Source organism: Ambystoma mexicanum, chromosome 9 (genome assembly GCF_040938575.1).
Source record: "Ambystoma mexicanum isolate Mex_15411 chromosome 9, UKY_AmexF1_1, whole genome shotgun sequence".
Lineage (NCBI taxonomy): Eukaryota > Metazoa > Chordata > Amphibia > Caudata > Ambystomatidae > Ambystoma > Ambystoma mexicanum.
The window spans coordinates 640,706,340-640,720,745 of record NC_090931.1 but is presented as its reverse complement, the minus strand read 5'-3'; the positions used below and the strand labels follow the sequence as shown (position 1 = coordinate 640,720,745).

At 44.5% G+C, this 14,406-nt stretch overlaps 1 protein-coding gene across 1 annotated transcript in view; it reads left to right on the top strand.

Moving 5' to 3' along the window:
* Positions 1-14,406, top strand: part of TSR1 (TSR1 ribosome maturation factor) — a 325,627-nt gene that overhangs the window by 213,317 nt on the left and 97,904 nt on the right. Inside the window, exons 9-10 of the mRNA XM_069615351.1 lie at positions 1,655-1,817; positions 1,974-2,084. Of these exons, the coding sequence (XP_069471452.1) occupies positions 1,655-1,817; positions 1,974-2,084 (274 nt within the window). The remainder of the gene's footprint in view (positions 1-1,654; positions 1,818-1,973; positions 2,085-14,406) is intronic.

The following is a 14,406-nucleotide window of genomic DNA, read 5'->3' as shown; positions in this document are numbered from 1 at the left end:
TGGGTCCTTGATTGGCAGACCTGGTTTCTTGCTCCATTAGGTCTTAGTTCCAAATAAAGACTTGGTTTACTGCCCTGCCAAGTACAGTCTTCATATGTTTTTCTCTCACAGTTCTCTTTATGGTTTCTCTCTAGTGACTGACAGCCTTGGACCACCTTCCCTCCAAGTACTGCTACAAAGAATATTAGGGCTTCTTGCTGCTTGATCTAGCCTTTTTATCATAAGGGTCCCAGACCCTATTCCCCTTGTTACTGTATCTTTGTAAAGTCACTCACTATCGCATAGGGGCTACCTTCTCTCCCCCACTTTTCGTCACTATGCTTCTCTGGGTTTTGTGCACCCTCTGGGGACCCCTAACCATGGCTCAGCCACCCAAATACCTCTAGGGTCTTGGCTGCAGCCCTCTGGTCAGTCGTGGCCTTCCCTGTGTCCTCTTTGCTTCGCTGGCACTCTGGGTCTCTCTTCGGCTTGCCACAGCGGTTCCACGGCTTCAGACCCTCTTCGGCGTCTCCCTTCTCTCCAGATCGCATGTTCTGGCTGTGGTCCGCTGCTGGCACTTCCTGCAGCCAGCCTCTGTTTTCTCAGAAGGTCCAGTGGAGACCACCTCTTCAGCGTCTGTGTGCGTGGGTCTGCTCTTGCTGTCTGTCTGGTAGCCTGTGTCCCTTTCACGGTTCCTCTCTGGAGCATCTGACGTTCGGGTAAGTCCGTTGTCAGTTTTTATGTCCGTTCCTATCAAGGTCTGCAGTTGGAAACTAGACCATTCAGGTAAGTTCTCCTTAGTAATCCCTGTAAATCCGTGCCTCCTGCCTCGTCTGTCCTTTCCTGTGTTGGATCCACATGATGGTTACCTCTGTTCTTCCTCGTATCCGTCCTTCCTATTCCCTGTATGTTACAGAAGTATATAGAGTAGTGTAGGGGCGAAGAGTCGGGGTGAAGGAAAGGTGTAGGGTTTGGGTTAATACCGCGTTCTCCCACAATAGTCACTGGTCCCACAGGGGATTTCCCCTCCCATGATATCCGCCTGCTGAGGTACACCCAATACGCCTCCCCCCCCCCCATTTCCCAAAAGGGCCTATGAGGTGATCAAGGGTATCTCAAGAGGTCTACAATTAACAAGCGGCTCTAGGCCGTGCAATGCCTCAGGACAACAGGCAACTTGGCTACCAAGTTGTGTTGGCCCTTTTCTGGCAGGTGGATCAGCTCCATGTTTTTTGGCAATCGGGAGGGTGTGAGCAGACTTCAGAGCGGCAAAGAGATGAGCAGGCTCCAGACCAGGCGGGAGCAGACTCACCAGCGCTGCCCTGCTGCGCTTGAATGAAAGCAGTTTTTGAGCTCTGAACTCCGATCTAGTACTGGCAGCAGTCCTCCCATTTTGGCTACAGCACTCCACCTCCTAACAGCAGGGGAACAAGCCCCGCCAAACACAGCACTGTTATTTTAGTTTTGTTTGTAATTCTATATAATTGTGTTTCACCGTAATGCTTTCTTAAATATGTGTGACTGGGGTTTTCTCTTGCAACGTCTGAGGGGCCCTGGATACAGTAGTCCTCTTACAGTTAGAATAGCAGTACATGCTGAATGTTTTGGATGTGTTCTGCAGTGGGGCGCATGGTATCCATATGCCTGAATGCTTCTTATTTCTTATGTTCTGCAGATACCAGAAGTACAGGGGGCTAAAGAGTTTCCGGACCTCCCCATGGGACCCAAAGGAAAACCTACCCAGGGATTATTCACGTATTTTTCAGTTCCATGACTTCGCAAGAACTAGAAAACGCATCTTCCAGGAGATCCGGGCAGAGGAGGCAGAAGGGGCGATGGTACACTTGCTGAGGGTGCAGGCAGGGGGCTGGGGAGGAGGGGCTGTCTTTTCTAGTTCATTTACACATCTTCACACTTTTGTTTATCTTGAAAATATTGTGGGAAGTACTCATTCTTGTTTTCTCTTTTTCCTTTACCCTCTTCCACCCCATCAGGTTGGCTGGTTTGTGACCATTCATATCAGCAGAGTGCCGGTGTCTGTAAAGGAGAGTTTCCAGAATGGAGCTCCTGTGATCCTGTGTTCTCTGCTCCCTCATGAACAAAAGGTAAACGGCTGTGAGCTTTTTAAATCTTTCCGAACTCTATTCCAAGAAATGGTAGTTAAGACCATGCGGTTCGCACTCCTTGCATTTTGTTCAGTGCTTTTTATTTTTAGAGATACTTTGTATGTTTTTCTTGAGAAACCAGCCAGGTTAGTCATTATCCTCTGCTCCATGAAAAATAAGGTTCTGCCTTCCTGTGTTTTGATTTGGATATCGTACAATATATCGAACAGGCACTTAATTATTCACTGATTAGATTTCTCCAATCTCAAGTCCTGTTATTTTATGGGGCAGCTGTTGTTTCTAAGTCCCATTGTATGTTGACGTTCTGCTGATTTTTAGACTTCCTGGGTTCAGTTTTGTGGGTCATAACTCTGGAATGACTGAGGTCTGTTGGCTTCTAGTTTCATTGCATAATGCAGTGCTGTTGGGCAGCGGTGAACTAGGACTGCAACTAAAGGGTACAACTTTTCCCTTATTTCTCAGGGCAATCCGTGATCTTTTTCCTTTACTTTATGTAAGCCAAATTACCGTTCCAGGACTGCAATTTTCCTTTTTTTTAAATTTGAACATAAGCCTTTGCTGATAACCAGCCAGTGAAGCATGTCACTGAGCTATCTTGCATGCCTGGATTGGTGTTCCAATAGACTGCTTGGGACATAAAACGCATGCCCCAGCATCCACAAAGCCCATCCCAGCAGTGATCTGAATATCAATTGCTGTAGGTGCAGCAGTGTTTGCAGATAATGGAAGGGGTGTGTGTGGCTACAGACATGGGCATGTCCTTTTGAAGGGGCCCCTAAGGGACCCTCGGATGTGGAAACAAGGCACAGTCACCACACACAAATAGATACGCCAGACACAAGGTTCTGTTCCCAAAATCTAGGGTTTATTGCAATACAAAATAGTCCCAGTTGGCCAAGTGGTCCCACACGCTGCGATGTGTCTAACAGACCTCGGAGGACGCAAGAGAGAGTGAAACGTACATCAGTTACATATATACGAACGGAGCATCTTACAATCAGTAATGACACATTTGATGCCGCCCCCAATTCATTTCCCTTTGAATTAGAGGCGATGATTGACCATCGTGACAAATATGACACCTTAGACCACCATATTTAGTAACAGTTTGCAATCTCCAATTTTACAGACACCATTCTTTGTTTGCGAGAACACAGCGTTTCTGTTTTTCATGGGCAAGCTGCACATAGGAGACTGGCACATACAGGCCTCACTATTTCTAAGTTTCGATTCTCGCTCTAAAAGTCAGCCCGCTCTCTAGGGCCTCACTGGGCTCAGAAAGGGGGGCCGTAAAGATCATCATAATTCAGCTCTTTAAATGCTAGTTTCGTACATTGCTATTCTTTCAGGAGACTCGCTGGCATTCGTATACTGATTAAATGCCTTGCTCCCTGTCTTCAATGATACGTGAGGGAGGGAATCGGGCATTCCTGTCTGGCTCTCCAGTGTAATGTTTCAACATGTTTCTTAACCTTGGACCATTGAAGCGAAATAATATCTACAGCAAAGCAGTTTTACATGAGGCAAAGTGGCAACCTTAGAGAGCAGAGAGAGAAAACAAAATGGCAATTCTGGTCATCTTAAAATGGCTTCACTCTTGTTAAACTAATAGCTACGTAATAACTAATGACTAATGAATATATATTCTTACACTGTAAATGAGGCAGTTGGTCTTCAGCCAACCAATTGTCATCATTTCCGGACCCTCAAGGGATGCTTAGTTTTTCTGGACTGACGAACCCTCCTCTTGGCCGTAAGCCAAACGTCTCATCCATACATTGCATCCTCCTCCGACCAAGTATTTGGATTAGATTCGGAATCTGATTTAAATTCGGAGTCATGTACTTGTGGTCTCCTCGTTATTATTATCAATAGTCATGAATTCTTTAACGGTTTCAGATTCGTTACTATGGCTAATACTGGATTTAGTAATGTTCTTTCGTTTCATCATTTGTACACAGTCTTCGCTGATTTCAGTACATATTATGGGGAGACAATGTATGCAACAACAACATGTCACGAATATTCCTAGGATTGCTACTAGGATTGCAAATAGTTTAAATCCCGAGGATCGCAAGACTTCCCAGAACCAGGAGCTTATGTTCAATTGCCAACCGCCTTCAGGGGGATGAAGATCGGAACTTAACACATGCAATTTTCTTATCGCCTCAAAAATCGTGGGGGAGGAGTCACTTACAAATACGCAGCACGCTGATCCCGCGATTTTGCAAACACTGCCGCGATCAACTAAGATTATATCAAGGGCCATTCTATTTTGTAGTGACATTAATCTAATTCCTTTTTCTTCAAGAGTCATATTATATAATATATCAGTGGTTCCATTTATTGTTTCTTCTAATATCCTAGACAGTCTTATGTTATAAGAGTTTATCGCCTGGCCCCAAAATGGTATGAATGATTTTGATATGTCCTCTACAATCAACCCGTCTTCAATATTCCAGCCAGGTCGTGACCTAGTCAATTTGGTTATGTCTGATTTTAAGAGAAACACCCCAGGGAACAGAAATCCCAAATAACACGTACCTCCCCAGTTCCTAGGTAACCAAGGATATGCTTTTTCTCCACATATGAAATACACAGGATCTCCCACATATATTGGTTCCACTTCTTTATCAAGGAATGCTATATTCCTGCATCTGGTAAATGTTCCTACCTGGAAAGAACCCTTTTTCTTTAGACAGAATGGGAAAGAATGAGGGTTATAATCCCCTGTATATGAAGGGGGTTCCGCATCCTTATTCCCATGTGGGTTCATGTGGAACGTGATCACCAAAGTTTTATAAGGTACAGACAATCTATCCTGTGGCATTATTGCTGGTGTAATGAATCGTCTTTTTTTGGAACACGGAGCAACCCACCGGTTTCATAATCACTTCCTCGAATTCATTCATATTTGTTTTATCTAGTTGACCAGTTTCACTTTCGTTCCATTTCCCATAATATAGGGCACTCAGAGAAGCATAACATACAGAAGTTGAGGGCAGGGGCTGTACATACCATCCTATTCCCTGACCACCATGCTGCGGCAGGTGGGCACAAACCCAACATTTATTTTTTTTTAGGATTGAGTGTGTCATATTCATTATTAACAGCAATGGGTTGTTCCCATATCCTTCCCTATGTTTCTCTTCCATTGGGGACAAGGTATAGGAAAAACATGGACTGGGCTTTCTGTTGTGGAAATGTTCATCATAGGCAAAAGTACTTCAAGAGGGTGCATTTCCTCTAGGTACCATAACACTGTTATGGTCAGCACTGGGGCTAATATACTCATTATGCACATTACTATGGTTAGACCCAGCATACAATTCTTTCGACCATGTCCTTTTTTCACCTTATTATGTACTACGTTTAACTCGCTATCAGCATTGGTGCAAGAGGGAGGCATTTGCTGGTTGCGACATTCTTCTCTCGTCCTTCCGCTTTGTTTGTCGTGAATATCTCTTAGTTCATGTGCTTCCCAGGATGTTGAAATAGTTCAATCATTGTCTACAGTCTTTTTATGCCAGTTTTCTGTCTGACTGGATTGCCTATTCATCTGGCAAGGCCTCTGTGTATTTTGCACATCGCTCTACAATTTCAGAGTAGCTTTGCGCTTGTTCACTCGGGTTTCTGACACATGGATTTAGCACCGAGGAGTTGCGTTTCGTGAGCTGTCTAATTTGCACAACTCTTACGCCACCCTCCTCTAGGCCTCCGGTTCCCACTTCATCGGAAAATAGGAAACGGAGCCAAGAAATTCACCAAGAGATGAAAAATGTGATCACTCCTTCTTTCTGCTACACAGGTTGTACCGATTTGCTCCTGGTACCGTGTGATCAACAGATAGTGCGGGTGCACTTCCGGTCTCGAGCTTGGAGTCAGCCTGGGGCACAATGGCAGATGATGGGTGCCCAGGCGACAATGCAGGCTCTGGCGCAACAGAAGATGGTGGGCGCCACAGAGGTATGCGCTTGATGTCAACCAGCAGAGATGCAGAATCTGCTGGACAACGTTGAGGCACTCTTTGCTCTTCTGTTTTTATGGCAATATCATCAGGCTTTGTTTCAGGATCAGGCAGTTTCTGTGGCAAGGGACTGGCAATGGCGTTTTTCTTTCTGGAACCGCTGCTATCTCTTTCTGGTCTTTGTCCCGATCAGTTGACGTGTCGAATGGCGATGGGACTTTCTTGGCGTGCGTGGCATGAATCCACGCCTTGTGTCCATCCGCACGTAATGCTGTCTGCGTGGTTAAAAGTACCTGGTAGGGCCCACGCCACCTGGGTGCCAGCAATGTTTTCCGCTCATAGTTTCTGATGAGCACCCAGGTTCCTGGCTCCAATGCATGTCCTGGGCCAGTATACCGCACCGGTAATGCCTCCTGCACCTGCTGATGAATCAAACAGTTTTTTTACTAACAAATTACAATAAATGCTGAGTACAGGGTATTCTACCTCGCACATTTTCTTAGGCTGAGGTGCGCACCACACATTCGCCGGTCTCCCCATTATAATCTCATAGGGGAGAGGCCAGTTCTGGCCTGCACTGACATTCGCATGCACAGTAACGCTATTGGTAATGCATCTACCCAGCTTAATTTGCTACCTGCACAGATCTTACTGATTTTGGATTTCTAAATTCCATTATGGCGTTCTTTAAGACCGGCCGAACTCTGATGTCTCGAACAATGGAATCGCTTATCGATCTGCAATCCTGCATAAATCTGCATTATCACTGCACCTACAAAGTGCGGACCATTGTCCGACCATATGACACGGGGCAGACCAAAGCGAGAGAAATACTCTTTTAGCATTACCTTTGCCGTACTCATGGCTGTGCAATCTTTCAAGGGATATGCTTCTACCCATTTGCTAAATGCACATATGATCACCAGAACGTATTTCAGATTATGGCATCTCTCCATCTCTATGAAGTCAAGTCAAAGTGAATCACTTCAAATGGCATAGAGGGAGGTCCAAAACTTCCTGTTGGAGTCACTGTTCCTTTTCCCACATTATCCTGTAGGCACGTGATGCAGTTTTGCACCAGCCTTTCGGCATTGTTTTTTATGCATGGATTTTCCCAGACTGTGGCTAAATGTTGGACTATTTTTTTCGCACATATGTGTGTGGGACTATGAGCCATTGTAACCATTGTGTTTACATACGCATTTGGCAACATCCAATTCCCATTTTTTTTTTTTTTGTCCACCCAGCAACCCTCCAAATCCAGTTCTGCAGAGCCCTTGGCCCATCCCTGTATTTCGTCGGCGGTAGCTTCCTCCTGCATTTCTTTAACAGTCACAATTCCATTTTCTATCATGCAGGGCACTTCCTCCGATTGTACTGTCAACATTTTTGTACTCAAATCAGTAGCAGTCTGTTTCGCAATCTTGTCTGCAAATGCGTTTCCTTCTCCCACTTTACATGTTACTTTTTTATGCGCCTCGCATTTCACTATTGCCAGGTGCTTTGGACACGTAAGTGCAGACAGTAATCGCACAATCAGAAGGCCATGTTGAATTCTAGCCCCATGGGATGTCAAGAAACCTTTCTCGGCCCATAATCGGCCAAAATTATGAACTACGCCAAAGGCGTACTGGCTGTCAGTATAGTTATTTACGCTCAAGTTCTCCGAAATTTCACAAGCTCTTGTTAAAGCAATTATCTCTGCTGCTTGGGCGGAGTTATAAGGAATTCTTTTACTCTCCACAACACTTTCTAATGTCGTAACAGCATATGCGGCAGTTGATGTGCCGTCAGGTAGTTTAAAACAGGAGCCGTCACAAAACAGTTCACCCAACTGGTTCTTTTAGTGGTGTGTCACTCATATCAATTCTCCCTTTTGTTTCTTCCTCCGTAACCATTAGGCAATCATGGGGAGGCAATTCAGTCCCACCACTATTTTCCCCGGGCATTGGCATTAATTCTGCTGGATTCAAAGCGCTACACCTCATAATTTGGATGTTGGGCGCGAACAATACAATTTCATATCTAGTCAGTCTAGCAGAGGTGAGGTGTTGCGTCTGTGTTCTATTGAGTAGAACATCTATGGCATGTGGCACCATCAAAATTAAAGTGTGCCCCAAAACCATCCCTTCTGTTTGTTTCGCTGACGCAGCAGCCTCTGCAACAGCTCGCAAGCATCGTGGTAGTGCGTGCGCTACAGGGTCCAGCGCAGAAGAAAAATAGCTGCACAGCCTATTTCTTCCACTTTTGTTCCTGTGTTAAGACAAGACAAAGCGCATCCTTCGTTCTCATGCACAACTAGCCTAAAAACCTTTTCATAATTCGGTGTGCCCAAAACTGGAGCAGAACTCAAAATGGTTTTTAGCGAATCAAATGCTTTTTGACATTCTTCATTCCACTGCAAAGGCATCACAGCATCCTTCTTTGTAAATTCCACCATTGGTTTCACAATTAAAGCGAAGTTCATAACCCATTGACGACAATAAGAAGCCATCCCTATTATCGCTCTCGCGCCTTTCTTGGTTGTTGGAAAAGGCATACCAGAAATACTCTTTACTCTCTCTGGTGTTAATCTTCTCCCTTCCTTTGAGAGTAGGTAACCCAAATAAGCTACTTCTTTCTGACAGTACTGGAATTTCTTTAGGCTTGCTTTATGGCCATGCGTGGCTAGATGAGTCAATAATAGAACAGTACCTTCTTTACATATCTCCTCTGTGTCAGCAGTGATTAGTAAATCGTCAATGTATTGTAACAATGCACAGTCTGCTGGTAATTCTAACATGTCCAACTGCTCTTTCAACGCTCTACTGTATATGCTCGGACTTTCAGTATAGCCTTGTGGAATGCGTGTGAATGTGAATGATCGTCCTCCTAAAGTGAAGGCAAATAAATACCTGCTTTCTTTGTGAACTGGAATGCTGAAGAAAGCGTTTTTCAAATCAATAACACTAAAGTATTCTGCCGAAGCAGGGATCATTGTCAAGATCGTAGTGACGCCTGGCACTAACAGGAATTGGGGATCTACCACTTTGTTCAGTGCACGAAGATCAATTATGAAACGGTACGGTACCTCGTTACCCCCTTTCTTGTACACGGGAAGAATGGGGCTGTTACATACACTACATGTAATCTCTTCAATCACTCCCAATTTCACCAAATCAGAAACAATACTTTTCAATCCTTTTTCTCCTTCTGCTGAAATTTTATAATGTGGAATACGCGGTAGCGTTATTCCTTCTTCCAATGTAATTCTTACTGGCTCTATTTTCAAACATCCCACATCGTCGTCATTCACGGCCCAAATGCAGGTTGGCACTGTACTCAATTCCCCTGTTAAGGGTTCCGCCATAAATTCAGAAGTCGGCATAGTCTGGGGAGAAATAGTCAAAAATGCCCCATCTGGTGTACAATGGATAACTGCGCTTAGTTTTTTCAATAGATTCAATCCTAAAAGATTCTCCCCACAATGCTCTGTTAAAAGAAATGGACAATGTTCGGTAAAAGACCCTATTGTCACTGCCACTGATTTGGACTCGGGGTTTATTACTGGGGTACCTATGAACCCTACTGCGATATTTTGTCACCCTGACAGAGGTATGTCTGGAACCAAGTGATGATCTATCGAGCACTTTTGTGCCCCCGTATCTACGAGGAATCTATGCTCTTCATTCCTGATTTTCATCTCTACATAGGGTCCTTTCTGGTTCACGGGAATTGACACTGGTTCCGACCCCTGTCTTGGTCTGTCCTATTGGGGTAACAACACATCATCCGATGTGTAGTCACCACTGTTATTATAGTATGCACTTGTCTGGTTATCAAAAATGTTCCCCCCTCGCCCTCTATTTCCCATTTGTGCACCTTGCTGATTTTGACTGAGTAGTTTGATTCGGAGCCTGGCCTTGATTCTGTGCACCATTCCCTTGATCATTCTGATGCTGCTGCATATGATTTCTGTTGTGACCATTTGTTCCCATGTGCCCTCTGTGAGGCCTTCTCTGACTATATCGGCCTCTATTTTGCAAATGCGGACATTGTGCCCGCCAGTGTCCTTCCTCTCTGCAGTATGCACATTGATTTAATCCCAAAGGCCCTTCATGCATATTTGAATTTCCCCTACTGTGCATTTCCCCTTCCCCTGTGGTGTCCTGCTATCTGCTGGAGTAACACCCTTACTATTGTCCGCAGAGCTTCTATTCTTATTTGCAAAGGATACTCATTACATATCTCATTTATCTCCCCTACCGAAGTCCTAGAGCTTGACATCCATCTCATCGTTTCCCGCACCCACACCTGCAATCTTTGTCTATCACCTACCAGTCCGGGTGGTGGCAGGATTTCTGCATATACAGTCTTGACGCTCTCTTTCTGCCCCTCTCAATATTCCTTCTCCTATTCCCCGGTGTGGCGAGTACTTCAGAATACTCTTCATCAAATTCATTCTTTATTTCAAACAGTCGCTTCACATGCTCTTCTATTTCTTCATCTCTCCCTCTACAACGGGCTAATGCATTTAGATCCAACAATCGTTACAGTGGTAACTTCCCAATTAACTTTTTCCATTGTCCCGACAAATATTCCCCCATGCATTCCAACAATACCTGTCTTTCGTTGTTTCTTCTGAAGTCATATAGGGACGCTAGCGTGGATACCTCATCATTATCGTCTATATACATTTCTGCCTGTTCTTGCAGCTCACGCTTCCTCTCTTTACTGATCGCGCTGCGAGTTACTCTCGTACATTCATTCTGCTCGATTCCACTCATGTGAGGGGCGGTCGGGACAGTGGCACCCTCTTGATCAGGAGGTGCAGAGGGGGCAGTGAGAGTGGGATCTGTCTGCTGGGGCCGTGTTAATTGCGAAACACTCGGGGCTGGTTGGCTAGTGGGCAGTGCAGTGTCTGATGCAATCTGTGGTTGTGCTGGTGTTGGGAGGGGCTGAGCAACAGGAGGGGGTTGAGCGGTGGCTACTGCCGTAGTCTTTTTAGTTTCACTCCTCTGGCCCTGTTTTGTTTCACTTAAGATTCTGTTTATTAATTCGTCTGATGAGTGTAGCTCGCTTTGTGGATATATTTCTTATATGTTTAATTCATCGCGCCGTCTCGCCTTTCTCAAGCTATTACTCCACTCCTCCACCTCAGCTTTCTCCGTCTTTTACTTATGCATGCGCAAATGTTTTTCTTTACTTCTAAATCGGAGCATTGCTTCCCTCCTCCAGTCCCTAAAGGTATCAAGTGCTCCAGGGCGTGCTCTTTTACTTATCAACACCTTTTCCAGGTTATCTATACGTTCCATCTCAAAACTCCCATCCCTCGGCCACTGAAGATTTTCCTGTTTTCTGGTTTGCTTATGCCAAGTTTCACAAAACATTATCGCTCCCATACCATACTTTATGTACATATCATAAACCGGCGTTCCTCCCAAAGGTGCTTCCTAGCCAGTTTCCAAAGATTGTTCTCCAAAGCGGGAAAATCCCGCTAAGGTGGACAATACCCCAGGCATGTTTAAACCTTCCCCTCGGCTAATCAAACTTACTCTGGGTGTTTGATTTTGCAAAATCAACTCTCAACCAATATCGGGATTACTTGCGAATCTGGGCACGACTCACCTGATTAGTCAATTTTGTCTTTTTCAAGACACAATTCGTCCGTATACTGACGCAACCAATGACGTTGTGTCTGCGTATCTCAGCTCTGCCTCGTTTCGGGACCCTCGTCTCCTTGTTCACTGGCCAGGGACGTCATCAGGGATCAGCTGTGTGCAGATCTGCAAAGGAGTCTCATCGCTTTCGCAGGGGCGCCCCGAATACCTCTTGATCCTGGCTCGATCGCTCCCGTCCTCGCCGTTCTTACCGCCTTCCTTATTTTACAACGTACACGATGGAACAAGTGGGGGAGGGTCCCTATTCGGGCGCCATCTTGAAGGGGCCCCTGAGGGACCCTAGGATGTGAAAACAAGGCACAGTCACCACACACGAATAGATACGCCAAACACGAGGTTCTGTTCCCAAAATCTAGGGTTTATTGCAATACAAAATTTTCCCAGTTGGCCAAGTGGTCCCGCGACGTGTGTCTAACAGACCTCGGGGCACGCAAGAGAGAGTGAAACGTACATCAGTTACATATATACGAACGGAGCATCTTACAATCAGTAATGACACATTTGATGCCGCCCCCAATTCATGTCCCTTTGAATTAGAGGCGATGATTGACCATCGTGACAAATATGACACCTTAGACCACCATATTTAGTAACCGTTTGCCATCTCCAATTTTACAGACACCATTCTTTGTTTGCAAGAACACAGCGTTTCTGTTTTTCATGAGCAAGCTGCGCGTAGGAGACTGGCACATACCAGGCCTCACTATCTCTAAGTTTCGATTCTCGCTCTAGAAGTCAGCCCGCTCTCCAGGGCCTCACTGGGCTCAGAAAGGGGGGCCGTAAAGAAGATCATAATTCAACTCTTTAAATGCTAGTTTCGTACATTGCTATTCTTTCAGGAGACTCGCCGGCATTCGTATACTGATTAAATGCCTTGCTCCCTGTCTTCAAGGATACGTGAGGGAGGGAATCGGGCATTCCTGTCTGGCTCTCCAGTGTAATGTTTCAACATGTTTCTTAGCCTTGGACCATTGAAGCGAAATAATATCTACAGCAAAGCAGTTTTACATGAGGCAAAGTGGCAACGTTGGAGAGAGCAGAGAGAGAAAACAAAATGGCGATTCTGGTCATCTTAAAATGGCTTCTCTTGTTAAACTAATAGCTACGTAATAACTAATGAATATATATTCTTACACTGTAAATGAGGCGGTTGGTCTTCGGCCAACCAATTGTCATTCATTTCCGGACCCTAAGGGGGTGCTTAGTTTTTCTGGACTGACACTTTCAGGTACAGATGGTAGGTGATTGGAAGGGGAGCCTGCATAAAGCTGCCTGCTATGGGGAGGAATGACACTTGCACTGTGTGTTCTTCAGTCTTGCTAGAACTGCTGTAAAATGCAGCATTGCGGGGTGGAGTGGACTCAGTGGAGGAAAGGAAGGACCCAATATGGGGTTTGATTAGGGGGCAGGAGGATGTATTTTAGGAAAAGTAGTTATGATGTATTGAGTTTTAAATGTGTAATTGTCATTAATTTTATATGCGATAATACTTGATTTTCTTCTAATATGAATTTTTTATGGAATAACTAAACTATTTTTTGGCTGGTTGATTTTGGTTGACATGGTATGTTCCAGCTGCGCCCAGAAAAGATTGGTTTCGTCAGGTGCGTGTTACAAATAATTCAAACTACTTTTGACTTTTATGAACTGCAGGGTTTGAAATTTGGGTAGGTGGGAGCTATTTAGCTCCTGCTTGGGATCTAGAAGAGCCTGATTAGCTTGCAACCGCTACCAGGCGCTATTTTTCGCTCCCTAGGCCAACTAATGCTGAACAAATACACAGATGTGAATTTAACTCTCTGCATTTGGGACAATTTATGGATATGCATTTGAGCACATCTAGATGACATTTAAAGCATAAGAGGTCCTAAATAACGGACACAAGGATAGAATGATATTGTATGTGGGGAAGTTAGACTTGTGGAACGTTATTTGTTAGCTCCTTGTTCCTCACTGGCTGTTAATACCCAGGAGCTTCATTTTGCTCCTGCTTACCCCATCTTTATTTAGATACCTGAGCTATCTTTATTTTTGTTATTATAAGGTGGACTTGGATCGGCCAATTCATAATAAATAAAAAAAAAAAAAGAATTGGGTGAGGAGTGGGCAGAAAAACGGTTGGGGCAACAGGAACACAGTTCCAATACTTTTTGTGTTAAACATCCATCATCCAACAGCAGTGGTCGAACTCTTTTGGTATCTAGTCCCTGGAAATGGTTGGGCTGTGTTTCTAGTCCTGTTGTGCAGTGTAGCCCTTTTTTATCTCTTTGCTTTAGGGTATTTTTTCAATTGATCACTACACTTAATGAGCGAGAACACTGTTGGTCTTTAGTGGGTGTTTGAGCGTTCTGCTGTGATGGCATACAAAGTAAGAAGCATGGGGTGTTGGGTTGTATGTGTCTTTGTATTTGCATAATTTCTGTACAGGTTCTTAGAATTGTTGACAGCAAATGCGAAATATTAATGTTCTACAAAATTATATTACATATATAATTCATTTTGCCACAAAGCTTGTTTCAATCATGAAAACATCGCAAAACCACTCTAAAATAGTTATGCAAATATACTTCATGGAGTTGGTCTTATTTTAACTATACATGGACAAGTGTCTGGGCACTGCCTTTGGCAAACTGTAGTGAAGGTTCATTCACAGGTTTAAGAAGTCCTTTTGGCT